The sequence below is a fragment of the Falco peregrinus genome, chromosome 6, assembly GCF_023634155.1.
Source record: "Falco peregrinus isolate bFalPer1 chromosome 6, bFalPer1.pri, whole genome shotgun sequence".
Lineage (NCBI taxonomy): Eukaryota > Metazoa > Chordata > Aves > Falconiformes > Falconidae > Falco > Falco peregrinus.
The window spans coordinates 10473546-10497682 of record NC_073726.1 but is presented as its reverse complement, the minus strand read 5'-3'; the positions used below and the strand labels follow the sequence as shown (position 1 = coordinate 10497682).

The 24137-nt window shown below is 39.4% G+C and overlaps 1 protein-coding gene across 1 annotated transcript in view; it reads right to left on the bottom strand.

The window, feature by feature from the left end:
- LOC101919973 (V-type proton ATPase subunit S1-like) overlaps positions 1 to 24137 on the bottom strand; it is a 56344-nt gene that overhangs the window by 12112 nt on the left and 20095 nt on the right. Inside the window, exons 6-8 of the mRNA XM_055809037.1 lie at positions 23557 to 23642; positions 4756 to 4997; positions 4102 to 4155 (exon numbers count right to left, since the gene is read on the bottom strand). Of these exons, the coding sequence (XP_055665012.1) occupies positions 4102 to 4155; positions 4756 to 4997; positions 23557 to 23642 (382 nt within the window). The remainder of the gene's footprint in view (positions 1 to 4101; positions 4156 to 4755; positions 4998 to 23556; positions 23643 to 24137) is intronic.

The following is a 24137-nucleotide window of genomic DNA, read 5'->3' as shown; positions in this document are numbered from 1 at the left end:
CCTGTTTATTGAGGTGGATTGTAATCTTACCAAGGCGTCATCTTGAACAAGAAATGCAATCAAAGTGAACCAGAAGGCCAAAACAGAGGTTGTAATGTATCTCTGTGGCATTTAGGAGCTCTTGAAATAGACATGACAAGACAAACAATGTGAATAAACTGTTCCTGATTCATGAAAAGATCAATGGATTGTTCTGGTTCTGTTGAGTATATCTTATTTTTTTGCATTATATGCCACGCAATATGGTATTATGGTAGCTAATGGAGGCCTAAAATGACACAATTGTCTCTTAAATCAAGAGATAATCCAACAGGACAGCGGTGCAGAATAGTGAGTGAAAATAAGGAAAATTGTGGGTCAAGATAAAGACAGCTTAATAAATGAAGGCAAGAGGGGAAAAAAGTGATACTGAAGCAATCACTCTCTACCTCTCCCAAGCAGGCCAATGCACAGTGAATGCCCAGGCAATGACTACCCTCAAAGCCACTCCACACCTTCTTCCCCTGTTCTATTTTTTTATTGCTAAGCACCTGTGTCACACATTAAAAAAAATCAATTTAGGCTTTTTTTTGTGTTGAAATGGCCCGAGCACCTATTACAAATCTGGATTACACCTAGCTCAATGAAATAAATGAAATTCTCCTGTAAAACACAGGCAGCCTATGCTACTTTAAATACTTACTGTGCATGACACTGGTCAGGACTTCACCTACTCTCTTTTCAAGTCCACCTATTGTGGAGACTGAGTTTCTTATCCCAGCTTTAAGGGCTGTTTATGCATTTTGGTATTTAGCTATAATATATTCAAAAAGCAGCACAGGTCAAGAGAAACTTTATGAATATTTCTACCTTTACTACCACAGGATCAAAGAATATAAAAAATATTTCATAATAAGAGAGAAAACATGAACCATTCACCTATTGTACTGATCTTCTTCCTTAATTTACAGTTAGTCTGCAGAATTGCTTCAAATCTCTTCAGATGCACCTCAAATTCATGACCACATTAATGTTTTCTTCCAATAATTAAAATCATAAGATTTTAACAGATGACTAAATGTAAATCTGAATAATCCTCATTAAGTCCATATGCATGCACTAACATTACATTTGATCTTCTTATGTCTGATGTAGCAATCAAAATCTAAGACAAATGTTTCAACTGCTGAAGTATTTTTTCATATAATAGCATCCTAATGTTTGCGATTTCCTGTTCTATAATTGAGCAAAACTTGTTGACTACTTTAAAGTAAATAATCCTCCAAGTTCCATCAATTAACTTGGTAGCTAGTTTTGCAGCACAGTGTCATGCTTCATAAGATTTTCAAGTGCTTTATGATTCATATTATTTTCTTGGAACTGTAATTTTAGAAGAAAGCATGGTGTTATGCTGAGGATGGTCACATTCAGAACAAACGTAGAAAGCAACCAGATTCATTCATACACTAAAAGATTACAGGACAGCAGCTAGGAGCTGCACTAGTATGAGCAAAGACACAGAATGAAAATCCAAGGCACTGTTTTGGTGGGTCTGTCTGTACAAGAGTGAAACAGGACCAGCAAACAGTAGGCAGAGAAGCACCAGGGCAGCACCACGGAAAGTGATATTAGACTAAAAGTAAAGACACAACTTGGGCAGAGTCTTGGTTTGAGAACAGTATTTTTGGAATGAGATCCAAGAAAAATGTTTCCTTCATTCCCCATGGTGTTCATGGAAATGCATGCCCCTTTGCTACTTTACAGTACTGAAACCAAGAGATGCTTGACTCCATCACCAAGAACAAGTCTCAAGGATCCTATGCACAGCTCACTACAATAGTCAAAAAAGTAAAAATACTATACTAACAGCAAGCTTATCTGTACATTATGTTCTTTCACAAAGCTCTAGATGCTTGGAGAGGAGACGTTAAATAACAAAGCATATGTGGTTTTTTGTCACTTACCGTGATCTCTTGTAAGTGTCTTTCTGCACTCCAAATATAACTCCCAACACATCACTGACTCTGTTCAACACAAGTCCTTCTGGAGGTCCTTCTACCTAAATATAGACTGTCCTTCTACCTCAGTGTAAATAATAGTATTTATTCACCCATGCTTATCATCTTAGTGCCACATGCCTTTTTTACTCTCCTACTAAAATACTGTTCATGGTCTGATTATCTCCTACATTATTACTTTAAACTTCCCCTCTTTGGTTTCCCTCGATTTCCATTCCCCTTATTCAAGATGTCAAAAGTATTTTAGATTGCAAAAGTCATTTGTCCTTCTGCTGCCCAAGCAAACATCTAGTTTGTCCTCTGGTATATGCAAATTTAATTCAGTGCAAGTTCTTCCCAAATAAATTCAAGCAATTAGCTGAGGTACCTAAATGAAAAGAGCAGGCTGCATCATCTTTACCAGAGTCTACAAAAATTCTTTTAACTGCTGTTCCTGCTGCTGAGGAGAGAACTGAGGTTTAATGACCAGCAGCTGTGTGGCAGCCCTCAAACAGTAGCAGGTGCTTTCCCCGTCCCTAGAATCCAGTAGTGAGAGCAACAGCTGCAAGTACTCAGAGTGGTGGTGAATGGAGTCACCTCCAGTTGGTGGCCAGTCACAAGTGGTGTTCCCCAGGGCTGTGTTTGGGCCAGTCCTGTTTGAACTACGTATTGATGATCTAGACGAGGAGATCGAGTGCACCCTCAGTAAGTTTGCAGAAGACACCAAGATGAGTGGGAGTGTTGGTCTGCTTGATGGCAGGAAGGCTCTGCAGAGGGGTCTGGGCAGGCTGGATCGATGGGCTGAGGCCAGTTATATGAGGTTCAACAAGGCTCAGTGCCGGGTCCTGCACTTGGGTCACACCAACCCCACGCAGCGCTACAGGCTTGGGGCAGAGTGGCTGGAAAGCTGCCTGGAGGAAAAGGGCCTGGGGGTGCTGGTTGACAGCCGGCCGAACATGAGCCAGCAGGGTGCCCAGGTGGCCAAGAAGGCCAACAGCATCGGGGCTTGTGTCAGAGATAGTGTGGCCAGCAGGACCAGGGCAGTGATCGCCCCCCTGTACTGGGCACTGGTGGTGCCGCACCTCAAATACTGTGTTCGGTTTTGGGCCCCTCACTGGAAGAAAGACACAGAGGGGCTGCAGCGTGTCCAGAGACAGGCAACGGGGCTGGGGAAGGGTCTGGAGCACAAGTCTTGTGAGGAGCAGCTGAGGGAACTGGGGCTGTTTAGCCTGGAGTGGAGGAGACTCAGGGGGACCTTATCACTCCCTACAGCTGCCTGACAGGAGGCTGCAGGCAGGTGGGGGTCGGTCTCTTCTCCCAGGTAACAAGCAATAGGACAAGAGGAAACAGCCTCAGGTTCTGCCAGGGGAGGTTTATATCGGCTATTATTAAAAAAATAAAATATCACTGAAAGGGTTGCCAAGCATTGGAACAGGCTGCCCAGGGAAGTGGTGGAATCACCATCCCTGGAGGTATTTAAAGAATGCATAGATGCAGTTCTTAGGGACATGGTTAGTGGTGGACTTGGCAGTGCTAAGTTAACAGCTAGGCTTAATCTTAATGTTTTTTTCCAATCTAAATGATTCTCTGATTCTCCCTTTGACTTTTCATCCCAGGTCTTCCCATTCCTTAACTTTTCTTCCCTCTTCTCATGGTAGGAGAAACATGGTCTTGTCATCATCCACGCAGCAGAAAAATTATGGTTTTGCACCCCTCATTAGCCACAAGCTAGCTCTGACAGAGTACGCTGGTAATCTGCATTAGGACTAAATACCACCCTGGCCATGCAAGTAGACTTCAGCCCCTAGAACTGCTCACATAACGCAGATTTCCCTGAGACAGGATCATGGTTTGATCCTATTAGAAAAAGAGGATGTTGCATATGCCAGTAGCTTACAGTATGGTTGTTTACCTATACCACTTTTTTAGAACTTTACCTGAGCACATTAATATATTCTCTATATAAAGACTGTATTATTGTTCTGCTGCACAGTAACTCCTTAGAACAGAAATTAAATCACAATTTCAAAACCATTTTCACTTAACTCCTACTTTTTTTTTCTCCTAATTTACAAGCAGGCTTTGTAAGTCACAAAGATCTATTTAAGAACAAATAATAATTTACCTTATCTCTAGGCTGCTGATTTCATTCACTGGCTTTGTGTATTTTAATGACAGTCTAAGAATAAGAAACAGATTTTTAATGTTAGAGTAGTCAGCTTTAATTAGATCATTGTGACATTTCAATCGGAGGGAATATTCTAAATCAATAGGCAATTACAGAAGTCATATAGCAAAGGTTCAGTACACAGAAAAATATGACAAAATATTTCTAGAGTGTTTTTTTTTACCCAAGAGCAGGTGCTTCAAAGTAAAGGAAAACAGAGATCATGTTTCATTAATGTACTTCCAGCTGAATTACTACCTAGTAACTGGCAATACTCTCCTTCAAGGGAATTTTACAATGAAATTATGATCTCATTAATGCCAGTGGAGATTTCTGTGATTGTGAGATTGGGCACAGGGAAACCTGTTTGGACCAAATATAAGCAAACAAGAAAAAGGAATATAAGAGGAAAAACAAAAGTGAAAATAAGGGGCTGCATCTGAACAATTTTGTGATCTTGACTCAATCTTTTTCTTCTAAGAATATCCAATTTAGTATTTTTGTACTTTGGATGCTTTAGAAGAAAATTAAATTGGTATTAACTTGACATTGCACCATTTTGGATTAATTTTCAGAAATCACATATTTTACGGAATTTCTTGTGCTACTCACGTTGTGTTGGTGTCTGAGCACTTAGAGGAAGAAATATCCACATTCTGCATTACAAATGTTGCATTTGTCAAATCTATAAAAACCGAACTGTTGGCTTTGAGGCTGAAATTACTAGCATAAAAAAGGATGCATGTATCATTTCCAGTGGTCACATTCAGAGGAGGATATGATAAACTGCCTTCTTCCTCAGTGGCCATTAATCGTCGTCTTAATTCCCCCACCACATCAGTTCTTCTAGAAATCTGGAATAACAGCACATTAACAATTCATCTCCTTTGTAAGAGATAATATCAATTGAACACAGACCTTCACCATTCTGTACCATGAACGTCCATCCTTCTTAAACCTTCAATCAACTTCAATATTTATTATTGTCTGTCTATTTAATTGGCAGTATAGAGGCTATGGTGTTAACCTAGGTTCCCATTGTCAGGTGTCGACATGTGAAAACAAGCACCACTGACATCAGGCAAATGAACGTAAAACTATGTTGTTAATGCTGCCTTAAGACAGTGGTGTTAATTAGTGCTAATACTTTTTCTTTTTACAGAAGAATATACTGAAAGAAAGTAACTCTTCTTCTGTGACAAAATCACAAAAAAAAATTAACTTACACATTCAGTGACCACCCCCTGTAGTAAGAACAAGTTTTTGCGCTCTTCATGTTAACAGCCATGAAAGCAGGCTACCTAACTACAGCAGCGCTGTTTGTACACTCTTCTGATGGCTTCTGGGAAAAGATCTATGCTCATTTGGCTGATGCAGTGAACTCCTACAAGAGACTTCACTGCATATACACATTTGTTTTAGGAATTTTCCAGGGATTCCCTTTAATAGGTAATGCTTTTTTACAAATGTGCCCAGGACATCCTTGGTAAAACAGCCCCATTGATATGAACAGTAAAAGCTAGCTGACCTTATCAGACAATAACTTAATCCTGTTGTTCATATCTCACTCTTCACTTCTTACTCTGTTCATATTTGGACTATTCCATCTATTTTTAAGTCATGTCAGCTTTATAACTTCATATTCTACAAGTGGCCTCTTCCCTTGGATAACTTTGGGATACAAGAAATGAGAGGTGTCAGGGGTTACCAGAACTATAATTACGTGGAGCTATTGCCTGGAACCACTTTTAATGGGTTTAAAGACAGGCAAGGAACATTTTCCAGTTTGGAACAGAGGCTATAATATCACTTTATAACCTGTCTATGGAGAGGAGCCCCAGAAGATTTTGTCACCTTAACCGCTGCTTTCTAAACACTATGGGCCATCTGTTATTTACAGCGCGTCTTTGTAGATACCTAATTCTATGAACAAAGCAGAATGGGCTGAATTAAAAACCTTTGACTAAACTCTCAAATATAGACTGCAATCTTCCTCTCCCATACGTGCATATTTTATGAATTTCTTTTTAATTCAGAGTAGTGCCTTTTCAAATACATCAGAACATGCGCTATTTTAAATGAATACCATTTTCTTTAAAAGAAGAGTGTGCAACAAAAGACAATATTCAACTCTTGATATAAAACTTTTAATCTTCCCTTAGGCTGTCCTGAAATGTAATCATTTTATTTCAAACTGAGAGGAAGAGCTGAAGTCTAAATTATATCCTGCCTAACAATTGACTTCACTATGTGGGCCCCGTGTATCATCTAAAGAGGGCTTTAAAAAACGCCTGCTAATAGCTGAAAACAATGCTACATTGGAGATTGTGATTGGGCTAACTTGGGGGATCAGGTTAAGTATCTCAAAATAAAAAAAAAAACCACTATTAGAATGTAATCATAAGACTACAGCTTTATTTCTGTTGGTCTGCTGCCAGTACTTTGCCATGAGGCTCTCACATAAAGATTCCCTTTCATCTCTGAAAAAGCATATGAACCGAAAGAGTGTTTGCCTGAGAAGAAGAGGTGTCAAGGACTGAGAAATCCACTCGTTTCCCGTGATTAAACCTGTTTTAACAAATTCACCCATGCTGAAGAAGGGAGGCAACACATCTCACCTAAAAACATTTCTGAAAGTGAGCTTTGTTTTGGTCATATTTGTGGCTGAAAATACAGACTGTGCAGCCCAGCGAGTCTTTATTTGCACAGCTATAGGCAGGCAGGACCACTGCACTAAACGGAAGCCTGAAAGCATCAGCTCTCTGAAGAAATATCCCCTAAGCACTTACCGGCCTGCATATTCATCCTTCCAGCCTGCAGATGCATTTCTCTAAGTTACCTGTGGGTGAGGTAATTCAGCACATTTGAAATCAGGAAGCATTACCCCACAGAAATCCAAGAAAACTTCGTCTGGAGGCTGGAAGAAGGATCTCTGAAACACCCCAGCCTAGAACCCACTGGAGGCCTAGAAGATGGCAGTTGCTCCCTCCAGCTGACCTGCAGTGGGAAGCTGGAGGCTCCCCCAGTACACCCCTGCCTCTCTGTTTCAGGCACATTTTCCTATTCTTCTGTTGCTGCACAAACATGAGCTTACTGAATTAAAATCTTTCTCCCCACGCCTGTATTTCATGCTAAACTATAAATGACAAGATACTTCCTTGCGAAATTGATTATATTTACATTGAATTCTTGTAAATCAAATTAGATTATTTAGGAACAATCCATAGTGGCAGTGTTGTCAATCATTAAACCATATTTTATTCTGTTGCTTTCTTTGCCTTTACCTAATCTGAACCATGGGACGTGTGACTCATTGTCTTGTTCCTCTGGATTTATCAATGGCATTTTTGATCTCAGATATGCAGTGAACAATCACAAGACCCAATTAAATAAGACACAGAAAATAAAGGGTGCCATTTACATTGTCCTGGACCAGAACTGAAGACTGTAATTACTAACTAAACCTGCAACAGAAGCAGCCTGGAGAAAATTCTTCCCTTTGATCTGTTTTGAAAGGCTCCTAATACAGAATCATCTCTCTTGGAAAGGAGGAAGACAGCTGATCTGGCAACATTTTGATTCACCAACATACTGAACTTTTTCAAAGCAAACAGACCATACATCCAAAATTATTCATTTGTTTTGTTGTTGCTGGGTTTTGTTGGCTGTTCCAAACCAGAATGGCTAGAGACAAGAAAAAAGATTTGGGGCCATTTTATGTATTTGAAATTACAAATATAAGTCGAATGGTTGCAAACACATACAAGAAAAATACTGGGAAAATAAATTTTTCATTGGTTAAAATGATGAATGGTAAGGAATCATAGAAACAGGCTGCATTTCACACTAGTTTCAACATGGGATTTCTGGGTATCAGTTCAGCTGATGGTTATGCCCCCTTTTCCAGTCTTGTACTTCTTGATTTTTAATTGCTATGTCCAGGTGTGCCTATCAAGAATAAGAAAACCGTCCTGGAGGTCTTTGTAGTTCCTTTTCATTTCTAACAGCATGGACGTATGACCACATACTCTCCTTGGAGTTGTTTCTCTTATTGTAACAGCTAGCAGAAGGAGGTGGTCTTTCCATACTTTCAAGGAGGGAGGCAAGGAAGGAGAAGGGTCCACTCCCTTTCTCTTTTTAGGTTGTATCTTAGCCTAGTCCCTGCCTCCATACTGTGAACTACAGTGCATTCTCTGTATATACTCTACTTAGATGGCAAATGGTAATTTTTCCAAATTTAGCCATAACACGATTAAACCCTTTGTTGGTGTAACAAAACCACACAAAAATCTTAGCTTCTATTGAGGGGGGGGGGGGGGGGGGGGGGGGGCGGGGAAGTGCCGTATAAGAGCCAGATATTGCTTAATAGTATTAAACTTCAAATGCAGAGAAGGGCCTGAAAATATTTAGGGCATGCAAGTATAGACAAAAGCTGAAAATACATCATGACTCCAACCTAAACAATTCTATGATTCTATGATGCTGTGAAAGGGGAGGTCAAAGAATCCTTTTGGGTCACTTACGATGGCTGGAATCATCATGAGGTGCAACATCCAAGGAGGGGATGGCAGGCACTGCAACTGCTACCATAGCACCCCAAAGACAAAATGTATTTGACTACACTTATTTCATTCATCTTTTGGTGCCAACTGTAGCATAACAGTGCTTTGAGCTCTCAAAATCTGCAACGTTAAGCAAAGAGTTACCGACTATCTGTATTTTTGAGAATTTGAACTGTTTACATTGTTATGATTTCTAATGTTTTGTGGGTTGGTGGGTTTTTTTTCCTTTCCACTCTAGGCTATCTTATAACTTCAATTTTGGCCCTAGATTTGGCGAACCTTGCATTCCATATAAACCTCAGGCAGTCTCCCTCCATTTTATTGAGGAGACTGGATTTGTCCAGGATTCATCCTCTGATACACCAGAGGGCCATGCTGCCATCCAGAGGGACCTCCACAGGCTGAAGAAACGGGCTCACAGGGACCTTACGCAGTTCAACAAGGGGAAGAGCAAAGTCCTGCCCTTGGGGAGGAACAACCCCAGGCACCAGTACACACTGGGGGCCAACTGGCTGGAAAGCAATTTTGCAGAAAAGGACCTGGGGGTCCTGGTGGACACTAAATTGAACATGAGCCAGCAATGTGGCAAAGGAGGCTAATGGTATCCTGGACTGCATTACACAAAGTATTGCCAGCAGGTCGAAGGTGGGTGATCCTTCCACTCTGCTTAGCACTGGTGAGGCCGCACCTGGAGTGGTGGGTCAGGTGCTGGGGTCCTTAGCACAAGGACCTACTAGATGTACTGGATAGAGTCCAACAAAGGGCCACAGGATGAGGAAAGGTTTGGAGAATCTCTCCTGTGCAGAAAGGCTGAAAGAGCTGGGACTGTTTATCCTGGAGAAGAGAAGGCTCAAGAGGGGGAATCTCATGAATGTGTATAATTACCAGAAAGGAGATTGTAAAGTATATGAAGCCAGGCTCTTTTCAGTGGTGCCCAGTGACAGGACCAGAGGCAATGGCCCCAAACTGAAACACAGGAGAAGTCATCTGAACACGAGGAAACATTTTTTGCACTGTGATGGTGACAGAGTTCTCTCCAGTGAAGCACAAAATAGAAAAAATGTTCTAAGTTATAAGCAAAGAGAGACACATGCTTTAAAATAAAAAACCATCTAATGCAAAATCCACTCATAAATTAATTATGACAACACTTGGCATAAGTACGGACTTGGATACTTGTATTGCTCACACACGTGTGCATTCACACATACATAGATACAGAAAGAGTAGAGTGTAAATATACTTGGAAGTGGAGAATTTCTCAGAAAACTCATTCTTTTCCCTGATGACATGCAACCCTGATATCGGTTGGAGGGACAGCACAGCAGGCCATAGGCAATCCAGGAGGTTCCTGGAATGTATTGACAATAACAAGGGCTTGGGGGTGTTGGTAGATGAGAAGCTCAACATGAGCCAGCAATGTGAACTTACAGCCCAGAGAGCCAGCCGTATCCTGGGCTGCATCAAAAGAAGCTTGGCCAGCAGGTCAGGGAAGGTGATTCTCCCCCTCTACTCCACTCTCATGAGACCCCACCTGGAGTACTACGTTCAGCTCTGGGGCCCCCAATAGAAGAGGGACAGGGACCTATTGGAGTGAGTCCAGAAAAGGACCACAAAGATGACCAGAGGGCTGGAGCACCTCTCCTATGAAGACAGGCTGAGAGAATTGGTATTGTTCAGCCTGGAGAAGAGAAGGTTTTGGGCAGACCTTATAGCAGCCTTGCAGTACCTAAAGGGCGCCTATGAGAAAGCTGGAGCGGGACTTTTTGCAAGGGCATGTGGTGACAGGGTATGGGGGACTGGCTTTAAACTGAAAGAGGATAGATTTAGATTTGTTGTTAGGAAGAAATTCTTTACTATGAGGATGGCGAGGCACTGGAACACGTTGCCCAGAGAAGCTGTGGCTGCCCCATCCCTGGGAGTGTTCCAGGCCAGGCTGGATGGGGCTTGGAGCAACCTGGTCTAGTGGAAGGTGTCCCTGCCCATGGCAGGGGGGTTGGAACTGGGTGATCTTTGGGTCCCTTCCAGCCCAGCACATTCTATGATTCTATTTCTCACATTTGTAAGGCAACTGTAATCCTAACCAAGACATCAGAATAAATGTCAGTAGCATGACACTTTGCCCAGAGGAATCCTTCACCTCTTTTTTCCTTCTCTATTAATAGTCTGATCAAGCAGGGGAGAAAGAAAGTACAGAAATAAGGTACATTATATCAATAGCAATCATTTATTGACAATTATTACTATCATTTTAGTGCCCTGCAGGGTATATAACCAAGCTTACTGGCTCACATTACCGTCTGATGGCTCCTCTATCCAAGCATGCATACTTCTACCAGCAAGCCAAATGGCTCAGGGACTGTGACACTCAGCTCCTACCTGGTGTTCTGCATCTCCCAGGATTTTTCACAGAAGCAAGGCTGGGACAGGAATATTCAAGTCAAAATATAAGTCTCACTGTAGGAGACAATGATCTCACTGTAAAGGATAACATTCTGTTTTATAATTGGTAGTACTATTATGACTTGTGGAGAGTGCCCAAGTCATGACCAACCACTTGGAGATCTTCTGTTAGAAGGGATAATAAAACTGCAATATTTCTTATACCATTCAGTTGAGTGGCCTGCATAAACAAAATCTGCAGTGTCAGCTTGTATGTTTATGGCTAGATGTGTTTATCCTTTTGCAGCACTGGGCTGGTTAAAAGATGTCTTGATCATCATTTACAGAGAATGTGACTACTCTGTGCAACTGAATACAGTGCAGTGAAGAGTGAGTTAGCAGGGACCGTGCAAGTGACAGAACCCAAATCAGAGGAAGGTGCTGTGATGCAGCACTTGTGATAATCCTTCTTGAAAGGCTTTAAAATGAGACAAAGAATTTTTGCATGTACAGGACATACAAGCACATCCAGAAATACCACGGTAGTCCAAATTTTCTGAAGAAAATTAAGATATTTCCTGTTATTTTCTCACTCCAACTTTTTTAAAAAAATCATACCAAATTTTTTCAGCTAACTTAAGGAAAAGCAGGAATTGGCCTATGAAAAGATCTTGACTTTAGAAAGTAAAACACAGTATGTATAAACTGGAGTAGCAGTAGCAGGAGCTGCTACACTTAATTCTCCACCTTACATTTCACTTTGGACAAATAACCCAAAGACAATTATTCCATTGAAAACAATGTCTTGGTCATCTACCAGAGTGTTAAAACTCATTCACATCTTTCTAGCTAATCAGATTTTTCAAACTTGTATACAAAAGACAAAAAAAAAAAATAAATTATTAAGAGCTTGCATCGTAAACCAGAATTAATCTGGAAAGGAATCTACCACATGTATTATTCAAGGAGTATTTGCTGATGCCAGTCTCCCCAGCTTTAACATTAGATTAGGCCCTGTTTCAGGCAATTCTGACAAAGATAAAAGAAGCTACAGATTTTACATCATTTGTAGGCTGCTGAGGGGAATACCCACTCCAGCTGGTTGTTTTTCCCACTTTCTTATGTCCGTATGTGGAATCCAAGTTGCCATGGGAGATGTGAAAAATGAAGAACAGATTCTGCTGCAATAAGAGGAGATGGGTATGTAGTGAGGGTTGGGCTGAGATTATATAGGGGTCTGGTGGGTTACCTAATGGAAAAATGCAAACAGGAGCAAAAATGTGTTACTCTTACTGCCAGGAGAATTGCTGACACTGTCCTAGATGTAGGTTAATCACAGAAAAATTAAAAATCTGAAGATCCATAAAAGTCTCCGTCCCTCCACTTAATATTTTGATCCCCCAGCACTTCAGAGGACTGCTCTGCCAAATTGGGGAGCCTGTCTCCCTTTTCTTCTTAATTTGAAGAGGTGCGAACAGGATGATAGTATGATAGTTACACCAAATTGTTATTGATATTTCAAGGAAATTAATCTTTAACTTTAAAAAGTTACATACCTGTCTTACCATTACTCAGGTCTGCCTGTAATAAATTACAGTCTAAATACCAGTGTTTTTCAGATGGTCAGATTCTCACTGTGTTCAACGCGACAACATCATTCTTTGCTTTCAGCATCTCCATCTGTGTGTGACAACTCTTTTGGAGAAAACAGAGACAGACAGAAATTGCACTGTAGGAACTTGTGAGGAGAGTCTGGCTCTGTCTTCCCAGTTCTGCTGAATCAAAAGGCAAAGGACAATAATTCTAGCAAACGGAAACTCTTTGACAGGGAAGTTAAGCATTTTTTCCATGGAAAATCAATAAAAGGCATTTAACTTCTACTCTGCTTTCTTGCACTCAGTATCCACTTAACTTTTCTGACAGTAGTGTATGTAACCTAGAAGTTATATATATAAATGAAACGCACATCAGAAAGTCTACACAAAGCTAATATTAGAAATAATATCCATGCCTTTTTGAAGGAGGTTACAATGCTTTCTTTTCTCTGGATAAGCCCTTTTTCCTCCTCCAAGTTTGTCTCAAAAGCTGTGTTTCCACCAAAGCCTAGTTAGCCCTTCCATTTAACACATCTCAGACAACGTCATCAATCTTTCATAATTTCTTTCATCTCCGACTAGTCTCTTCCCCATCCAAAACAAAATGAGACCACACCATGCAAGCTTGGTCAGCAGTTACATGTAACTGCCACCTCTGTGGCTGGTAGTTACTGACTTTTTACAAAGTTTAATATCATGATGCTTTGATATTAAACTTTGGAAGACTGGACTTTATAAGGTGGGGGGTATTCGAAAACAAAGACCAGCTTCTTTCCAGCACTCCTATGGGGTTGCTTTAGCAGCTTGATGCCTATTGCCGTTACTACACCATAACCAGCCTTCAATGACAGGTAATGGCACCTGGCTGGGGGTTTGGTTCAACCAAAATAAGTTGCTCCTGCTGGCAGTTCATATCCTGAGAAAAACTGTGGAGCAGTAGCAAGGAATATCATCAGGGTCAGAAGGAAATCAAGTACTAGGGAGGAGGAAGGGGTTTTCAACAGTGAGGAGGCAGAATGGGATCCAGCATTCACCTTGCGATAGTTCTGCTCAGTGTAAGGCAAGAAACCCTCCTTATTCTGTTCCAGGATTTTGCAAGTGAGTTGGCTGAAAGCCTCAGACAGAGATAGCTACCTGTTAGAACACTTGGAGTTTAACGTTCATACTGTAGTGCACTAAAATGTAGAATGATACTTTTTATGATTCATTACATACCTATCTGAAGTGACTGAATCATTTGGGCTAAACCAGAAACCCCGTCACAGAAGAACAGCTGCAATGTTTCAATAAAATTGTAAACACTGAAGTTTTAGTAAAATGAAAAGGACAGAACAAGAACAAAAGATGCGATGTAATTTGATGTCAAGCACCACTTTATGTGTGGCTTTTACAGCAATGCATCCATTAACAAATTAAGTAAGAGCCTTGTGGCATTTTGGCAGGAGGATGAGTTTCTTAGTTTCTTGCCTTTTTTGGTTTTTGGTGGGTTTTTTTGGTCTACCAGTGACACTAAGTACATATATCATTAAAAAAATCAAATAACAGAGATTCCTATGCAAGGCTAGAGTGAGCTGGTAAGCCTGCATGGATCAGAACACTGTTATAATACTAGGCTGGATCCCAAAAGAAACAAAGACTTGTCAACCTCATGCTGGGCAAATTTGCCTCTTCTCTTACAGCATCCGCAGTTAACAGCCCAGGGGTCCACTGGTGAGTCCCAGAGGCATCCCACAATTGCCTCTGGGTCTGCTGTAGTTGACTGTTGCTAACACAGGTGACTGCACGGGGGTCTGGCCTGTGCAGAGCTATTTCCTCAAAAGCTGCTATAGAATCATACAATCATTTATGTTGGAAAAGACCATTAAGATCATCAAGTCCAACTGTTAACCTAACACTGCCAAGTCCACCACTAAACCATGTCCCTAAGCACCACATCTACATGTCTTTTAAATAAAAGTTTCTGTAATCAGTCAATTTTCGAATTAGAAAACTTTCTAAAAAGAAATATACCATATATTAGAAGACTGAAATCTGATTCAGTTTAAAGCTGTCAGCTACAGGGAATGGGGTAATCTGGTCCTCAGAAAGAAACAAGATCCGTGTTTCAATGCAGAAACACTGCTGTAACAGTCTGTCAACACTTTATTAACACCCTGGTCTAGTTCTTAGCTTTGTCTGCTAAAGCTCCAATATGCAAACTTTGTGAACAGAGGCTTGCATGCAGTATCAGCTTCACAGATTTTTATGGAAAAGCCTGTAGGACTTAATAAAAGTAGCTTTCAGAGAGAAAATCTCAATAGAACTATCCATCAATAAAGCAAGGATATATTTCTCTGATAAAGTCATAAATATGTTTGAAAATTACCCCAAAATTATCATCCTCTATCCTAATTTTAGAGGCATGTATGCTGTACCTATGAGTTTAATGGCTGCACATGCACAATGGCTATGTATGCATAATGATGACACCTCTTTTCTGTTTCAAATGGCAGAAAATCAGCTGATGGCTTTGAACAGAGTCTAATACTTTTTTTTTTTTTTTTTTTGCAGGCAGGGTAAGAGTTAGAAAGCAGAATTAAACAGAACCACCACATGCAGAAATATAGCAGATCTAGAACTGCACAACCAAATGTCTTCCTACCACAAAACACTGAATTTCTAAGATCAAATGTTCTGCGGCACTATGCGAAGCGAATGAATTCTTTTCTAAAGTGAAAAGAAAGAATATGACATGCCAGTTGAAACTAAAACAAAATAAGCCAGGTTTCTTCTAACTAGTCTTAACTATGTTACATGTTGGATGCACTAAAACCTAGGGGTTTGTGATTCTGCCATCAGACCACACACAATTCCTAGGATCAGGGATTTGCATTTTACTGATTACTGGCAAATTTTTGTGTTGTGTTGGCCTTTGTTCTTCTAACATCTATTCCTTTAGTGTAGACAATAGAAACTGCAATAGAAATCAAATGGTGCAGGATATAAATGTTTTTGCCAGTGCAGGGGGACTCCCTGTGGTTGCACCAGCTTGTCCTTTTACCAGCTTCATTCATTTAGTTTCCTACAAAGGGAAGGAAGACAAGAAGTACTGCAGGTAGACATTTAGGGCAAGGTCGCTCTGACTGCACGCAGGAGCTACCTAGCTACCCAGCACTGACCTCCTGGATCTTCAGCCCTAGGAACATGTTGGGAGGAGACACATATGCTGTGATCCTCTAGGTGGGACAATTTCCTATTTCTAACCCTTTGCTTGCCCAAAATGGGATTGTGAGTCTGCCTCTGACAAAGATCCTGCCTATGGGCTTTGGTGTCTGGAGAAGGTGCTGAAGATAAGAGTCTCTGAGCTCACCAGCAGCAAAGAATGGGAAAGAACGCAGAGTTCCCAGAGGCAATTTACCAATCCTTAATCACAAGGATCTTGAGATTCCATCCCATTTCACTGCACTGCAAGTAGGAGAAACTGCACCAAGCTTGGGGTACTACCTACCTGATTTCCATCTGACACAGTCACTTTATGTTATGGATTTTCTGGTTGCCAGCAGAACAACGATTAACATGTAGCGGGCCATTTTTTTTACGTGCCAATTATTTAATTTTCTAAAGTGGCAATTCTACAACAACCTAATAGGCAAGCAGGAGGAGGAAAAGTCTGTGAGCTTCCTTTAGTGGACCTTTGTTTAGTCTGTTGGCTGCCTTTTCTGGCTCACGGCCTTTAGTTAAATAAGTTACACATTACCTTGCAACATTCCAGCCCCAGAGAAATGCTGTCAATATCCCAGCCTTCCACTGCCAAGACACAAGACCACCTAAACTGTGTGAGACCAAAGGTCCACCTAACTCATTGCCAGTGGTACTGATAGCACTGATAGTAAAACTGGTGCTGGCAGCTAAAAATAAGAAAAGGTTAAATACAAACAATACTTGTCCCCAGGATACCTTCCATCATTTCTGCAATCTTTGGGTTATAAACCTTCAGAGCTGAAGGTTGCATTCAAATGAACACATGCAATAGGATCTTCCTTCCATCCTTCCTTCCTATCTTTCTTCCATTAGTTCACCAAACCACTGAAATCTATGTATTGGATATTTTGTCACCCAAAACTAATTTATTTTTTTTTCTTTAAAGGGATTTTGTTCTCCTGAATTCCTGCATTATGGTCTGTGAGTGGTGATAGTTGCGAGTACTGGCCAGAGACAGTGAATAATTATTTCCTGTTAAGCTCGTCCATGCTATCGGTAGTTTTATTTATTATTTCTCTCTTGAATTGTCACTTTTCCTAGGTAAAATATTTTAATCTTGTAGTCCTACTGTATCCCTTTGGACATGGGGTGGCCAGAATCACACAGACTATTCCACTGGCGGACTTGCACTCACCAAGGGCTTAGTGAACTACTTGACACTTGCAGCTTTGCCCTCTTCCTTTCCAAATGATTGGTAACAGTCTGCTCACTATTCATTCCACTGCTAACTGCAGGGATGTTCCGAGAGATCTACCCGCATTCGCACCATAATTCCTCTTCTGAGAAATAGCAGCCACTCATCACAGTGCAATATGCATATTTAAGGTTTTCCTTATGCGTGTTACTTTCCTTCGTACTGGATTTCATCTGTCATTTTATCACCCAGTAACACAGTGCCGTGAGTGGTTGCTCCAACTTGTCAGCACACCAGCAAACTTTGGCACCCTCAGATTTCAGCCCCCTTCCCATACTAACGACAACTCTACTGAATGGCACAGGCATCAACATCAATCCCCACAGAATCCCACTGTAAACACCAATCCTTTATTTTTATCCTTTGTTTTCTACCTTTAAATTTTTTTATTTCTGCCCAAAAATAATTTTACTTTTGTACCTTTTTTTACTGTAGCAACAGGATCACTTACACCTACATATTTTATGTCTCTCAGAGAACAGCGTATCCATATCATATTTTCTTCATATGTCCACATATTTACTACTTTAAGTTTCAACCCATTTTTTCAGTACAGAAGGTAGGTTTCCTGCTTGTATTTTTCCAGAGATATGAAGCTTCCTTTCAAACTCCATGTCACACTTGCCACTTCCTGATCCTCTGGGATTAAGGCCAAGCTAATATACAATATGTTATATACATATAAATTATAAGTTGTATATGAAGAACCATGACAATTGAGAGACTGGCAGTTTCATGTCTTATTTTAGTTAAAACTTTGGTGAAAATTATCTGGCTGGTGACATAAGACTATTCATTTTATTGATTTATTTTGAAACCTCTTCTACCACCTACCACCTCAGTAACAGGAAAAGTTTTTGAGGCTCAATTACTGAAAAAGTCTTTATGCTGAGATCTTCTCTATGTTCCACCACAGAGACGATCAACACACAGACTCTTTTGGCTTTGTGTTGTCACTCCTTTTTCCCCAAGTTTCTCTTTTTTTTATTAGATCAAATGGTCTCTGAAAGAATTTCTAATGTGTTTTTATTTCTTTTGCATATTGTTCCTCTGAATCTCTTTAAGTCTGCCATATGATTTTGCACTAAAATTGCAGGAATTTATATTCTTTTTAATTTTCTGTATACACACAGGACTTAGCGTGGCTTTATTAATTTCAATAGCCTCACCTCTTTCACTCTGATGTTTAATTATGGCACAATTTGGGATGTTTCCAAGAAAGGAGGAGGGTGAGGGGAAAGAAGCGGTCTTTCAAAAATGCTTTTTGAAATACAGTTTGAGCTTTTAATATATTGTGTTTAAACAGTTTGCATTCCATCTACAGTGTCCGTCAACACAATCAGTGGAGCTTACCAGGCAATTCACCAAACGACAGACACGTTGATCATTTCAATCTTTAGGTTAAAGTCCTATCATTTGGATGCTATGTTTGACCTCAGTCTTCAAAGACTCTGCTCCTGAAATAGGACTCTAGAATTCCCAGAATACTTGTCTTTGTCTCCTTGAATCCAAACTTCTTTTAAAATACAACACCAGTCCCTTACAGATCTATTCTGTCACTCTAAAAAATTTCTTAGCTTGGCATTTTCCTTCCAGAAAGGTTTTAGCATGCCTACCAACATGCCATATCAATATGCCTGTTTAGTTACACATTCCATTTACTCCATCTCATTTTCGCCTCATATCTTAATCTTATTCTGATTCATTATGTTTACAACCTCTGCCTATACATGACTGGTTTTAAGAGTATTCACTGCAATTTTCATACCTACATTTTACCAGTTTCTGCTTTTTTCCCAAGACAGACCTCACCCCAGCCTACGTCCTTCTCTACCATCCCACCCCTTTTTTCCTGGTCTTCAGTTTTAAATGTAAAATAAATGCATCTTTCTAATTTGATGTATATGGAACACCTGTACAGGCTTCATCTATGTCTTAAAAAGTTAGTTAGCAACTGAAAATAAAAAAATTGTTCTGAACAGATAAGAATAATAGTTTAGTTCTGTGCTGCCCTTCACTTTCCAGTGCAGTAAATAAGCATCCCTATATATAAAACCATATATAAACATCAAATGAAAACTAAAGCTGCAAAAAAAAATATTTAAGGAATTGAATCTTAATGCTCCAATGAAAAGTCTAGGGTTAAAGGTAAAAGCTAGTTTTCATTTATTTCCCTGAATTGCCCACTAACACATGGAATAAATCATATAGAATTGCTAACAAGCACTTCTTGCACCCTTAGCATTCAATTTCCAAGATAATTTGGCTAAATATTTGTTAATTTTCTTTTCCTCTAGAATGACAACTAACTGGCTTCAACCAGCTTTAAGCAGTTCCTTTGTAATTATTTAAAAAGACTCTACTTCTATTAAGTAAAAAAAACCAACCAAACAAACAAAAATACCCCACAACTGAGCTAGCTAGGAATAAGTGCATATTCTTTATCTACAAGCAAAAGTTTATTTTTTATTATAATGGAATTCTTTAAGTGGGGAGAGGAGACAACTAAAGGATGAGGAATTCCTACAGTTACTTCTTTTAGGTTGGAAGCACTGACACTTTATTATACTATGTCAAACCATAATTGATCCTTCAAATGAAAAAAATACAAAAGTAAATGGATAAGGCAATTCTTATATTCAAGGATGCATGAGGATATTAACCCTACAACCCCAACTCCTGCAAATGGCATTATAAGCATTTTTCTAACATTTTCTTCATGGGTAAACTCCCATTATATAGTGTTTGAGCATATTAAATGGTTAAAAGCATTCCATTAATCAGAAGCTGTGAAGTCAGTGGGGTGGCTGTTGCAGAGTTTAGTCTCCTCAGAGTGATGAATTGACTAGTCAACAAAAAAAAAAAAAAAAGAGAAGCTGGTTGTATGTGGAAGATGCAGCACTGCAAAATGTAATAGGTAGAAGGCAGAAACAAAGAAAATGCAACCACAAGCACTTGTCAAAGAAGACAAAAACTTTTCATATTCTTTTTAGCTGGGGTGCACATCAATAGCACCTGAGGATACCTGCAAGAGACACTTCAGAGTCAAATGCAACCACTTGTGCTGCAGATGCCCGTGTTACTTATGGCTGAATAAAGTTCCTGTAACTCACATTGCTTGGTCCGGAGTGGAATCAAAGACTCAACATACTTAAACACCGACTAGAGCAGACAGCTTGTAGAATGAAGCTGTCAAAAGCCCACAGTAGCTGAAGCTTTCTGAAAATGCGGAGGCAGTAGAGAAGGTTTAAACAGCACTTCACAATGCATCTGTAAGAAGTGGAGTCAGCAAAATAAATATCAGCTGGGAAGTAGCCGTAAATCTCCTTTTGGCAATATGTGGGTCCTCCGCATTCAATCTAACTGGGAAGAGATAGCAACTATAAAACTGTCTTGCAGAAGTTTCAGAAGCAAACTTGTAAAAATGTGACATAGACATCATGAAGACCTGAAGGATGGCAAATATGTTGAAATTTATGATTTGAAGCATATCTGCCTTTCAATCACTGCAGCTTTTAAACCTCTCCGATTACAACAGCACAGGTAAAATTATGCATTCCAACCACAAGCCAAAAAAGCTAACTAGCAGCAAGCACAAGTAGAGGGGTGACTCTGATCATAGTCCCCAAGAACACAAAAATTTGTATATTCATGAGAACTCCTGATGCAAGAGTGGAACAAGGACTGAAGAGGGGTTTGGTTGTCCTGAAGAAAAATAAGCTATCATGCCAGTTTCAAAGGGAAGAAAGGTCTTGGCAGGAGACTCCTCAAATCTTCAGATAAGTTTTTGGGGTTTAATGGAAAAGAAGATGAGAAATGCTGAGTAAGAGTTGTCTGACTAAATGTATATGTCGAGATCTGACCAAAGCACAAGGATTGCCTTTATGGTTGTCAGAGACAAAGGAGATTATGAAAGGTGGGTTTCATCTCAGCCTGAGCAGTTACCTACAGAACAGGTCAGAAGGATCATACCCTAATACAATCTTTGATTGTAAAAAGAACCCTAGTTGATGACTTTGGATTCAGACTTTTGCACTTTGCTTGCCCAGAATTAGGTGATACAAATCACTCTCTCAGTGTCAGCCCAACTCAGACCTCAAAAGCAAAGCATTTTAGAACAAGAGTCACAAGATGTAGCAGTTGCCTTCTTGGAGAAAGGCAGCTCCTTTATGACATGATGGAATATCCAGAAGAATCATCAACTGGTTAGTGAAACCATCTCATGTAGGTCACCAAACAGCCTTTGTTTCAGGGTCTTAATTCTTTCTTCCAGCTTCAAATGCTGAAACTGGAACAGAACAAGAACCAGCCTGAATAAATCTCCATCGTGCCTTGGGGTAATTAATTGGTAACTGTGATAGCCCAATGGGATCTGTGGCTGCACTGACTAAACCAAGCAGCTCTTCCTCATCAAATCAGAAAAGTGGCTCATAGGGGAGTTTTCTTCCTGTCTCAGTAACTCGCTTTCTGTGAAGCCAATACCAGCTTCAGTGAAGGGAGTTAGTTCTTTAGTTTAAGGTTCTGAAACAGTTCACAACTTCTGCAGTTCAATGCGTACTAAGAAGAGGTTACATGCAAATGTACAGACTGATGAACCCTCAAAGGTACTTTTCATTTCACCTTTTCTAGCTCTGTACAAAAGCTCATAACCTTGAATGCACCGAAACAAATTAAAGTTTGGGGGGGTGGGGGGGTGGGCGGAGGGAATATGCTTCCAATGGTTTTATATGGCATTGAATTTACAGAATTAAGAAAAGTTTAAATTGCTTTCTTTAAAAAAATGCAGAACATCTAAAAATACATTGCTTTAATTATTTACAAGTGCTCCAGTTACTCAAACTAAGCCACTTTCATTTAGAAAGTCTGTTGAAATATGCATAGATTTAAAATTCAACACTTTTTAAATTGCTCAAAAATTTCCTTCTCTTCTTCCATTAATTAAAAATATATTTCATTCCAATTGTTCTAAATGCAGTTTTCAGCTAAGAATGCCCATGTACGTTTGATTTCAATCAGCAAAGAGCCACAACAACTAAATAATTTTTATTTCTATTTTGGATCTTTATTTTAGAAAATTTACAAAAAAGGCAGATCAAATGTTCTGGACTCATGTCCTCTTCTTTAATACAAAAACATACAGCAAAGAGAATATTAGCGGGAGTTTGCTTCCTTGTGTTGCTATGTCTTTGTACTCTTAAGTCCTGTCTCCAAAACCCAGTCTCTGGCAATTAATTTCACAGGGTAGATTACTGAAGAAAGTTCTTGTTTTCCTTCAGTAGAACTAGCCTTTTTCCTAGAGCCTTAAGGAAGACTTCTGATTATCTTGTTGGATAGCCAGAGGTTCAAGATCCTACCTCCCTACAAAAACCCAGATTATTTCTGATTGAACCCAGGACACCTTTGGGGGGCTTATCCACTTTTGGCTTAAAGAACACTTATGAAGTGTGGTCAAGTTGCCTTTTCCTCTTCTTTTGGATAAATTTTCTAGGTTTCATTCTTGTGTTTAGAACAGTTTTGAATTTTTCATAGTGTTCCCTCCTGAAAACCCTCCAGCTTCTCAAGATCCTGTCTGCAGTGCTCACACTAGATCTAGACAATCCCACTAATGGCTTTCCTGTTGCCTAAACCAACAGAATTATAATTTCTGTATTCTCAAATGACATTAAGTTTGAATTAAAACTCAAGTTAAACTAAGCATCCTATTAGAAGCTCAGATCTGTTACCACTGCAACAGACAGATATGTTTCTTTCAAAGTTGTTGATTTTTAGGATACAGACCATCCTTCATATACCCCTCTTCTTAGTGGGAACTATATTCTGTTTTCGTCAAGGCATGACTGTTTTGCATTTAATTGCATTAAAATTAAACTTTGAGTATTTCTTGACTAAATCCTGTATGTCACACAGAACAGATAACTGCATAAATAAGTATTCTGCGTTGCTACTTACTGCTAACATAAGATGCGATCTATAAATGATGTTCTGACTATCAGCAAGGGTGAAAACTTACATTCTACTTATAAATACAAAGTATTGATTAAAAGGAATGAAAACAGTAATTTAAAAATGGATACATTAGTAGCCTTCATTTACTTAACAGCACTCCATCTTCACTGAGCAGCACACTAAAAGCTTGATAAGGTTCCACATAGAACTTATTATAAAACCATTAGAGTTAAAAAGGGGGGAAAATCTAAAATTACAGTCCTTAAAAGTAATAATAAGTTTTAAAGACAATCGCAGATTTATGGTCTCCTAAAACTTCAATAGTTGTGTGATATATCATAAATAAACATTCATGCTATCATTTGTGGTCAAAACGTCATATAGTACAGATTGCTTGCCTCTAATCTTGAAAATCATCTACAGCATTTCTATGTAAACTTTAAGTTGTAAGATGCCAAAAATCTGACAGTTCTGGGCACTGTAGATTACTCACCCTTGAAGGTCTCACTGCAGTATAAATTACTGAAAAATTAATCCCTCGTTCCTGCAGATCCATGGTCAGTCTTCCAATTATTTTGTCTATAAATAGAAACATATATAATTTAGCAAACTCTGTAAGCTGAGAAAGCTAAAATCCTAAGTAGTTGGAGAAGTAATGAGCTAGATGTTTAAGCTTTTTTTAGTTTATTTAAGCAGTTTTGGTGCTTCTACCATTTATATATGAATAGGTACAAATGGGATAAGACATGTTCAGTGTCTTGAAAAATGCACAATTTCATGAGACAATACAAAACAAATACATTACAACAGTTCAGAAAAAAAGGGTGATTTTGAAACTGAAAAGTAAATACTGAAGAAACAATACCTTAAAGGTTGAACTTTGGGCAATTAAAAGCAAGAGCAGAAGAAACCACTAAGAATTGAGAGCAGGATGTATATAGTGTCAGTCAAGTGACAAATAAATATATAAAAAATAAATCTTAAGTAGCATTATTCTGTGAATTGCAAAGTACACAGAGCTAATCACTGAGAAACAATACTCAAAATGTAGTGCTTAGTTTGGGGCATGAAATG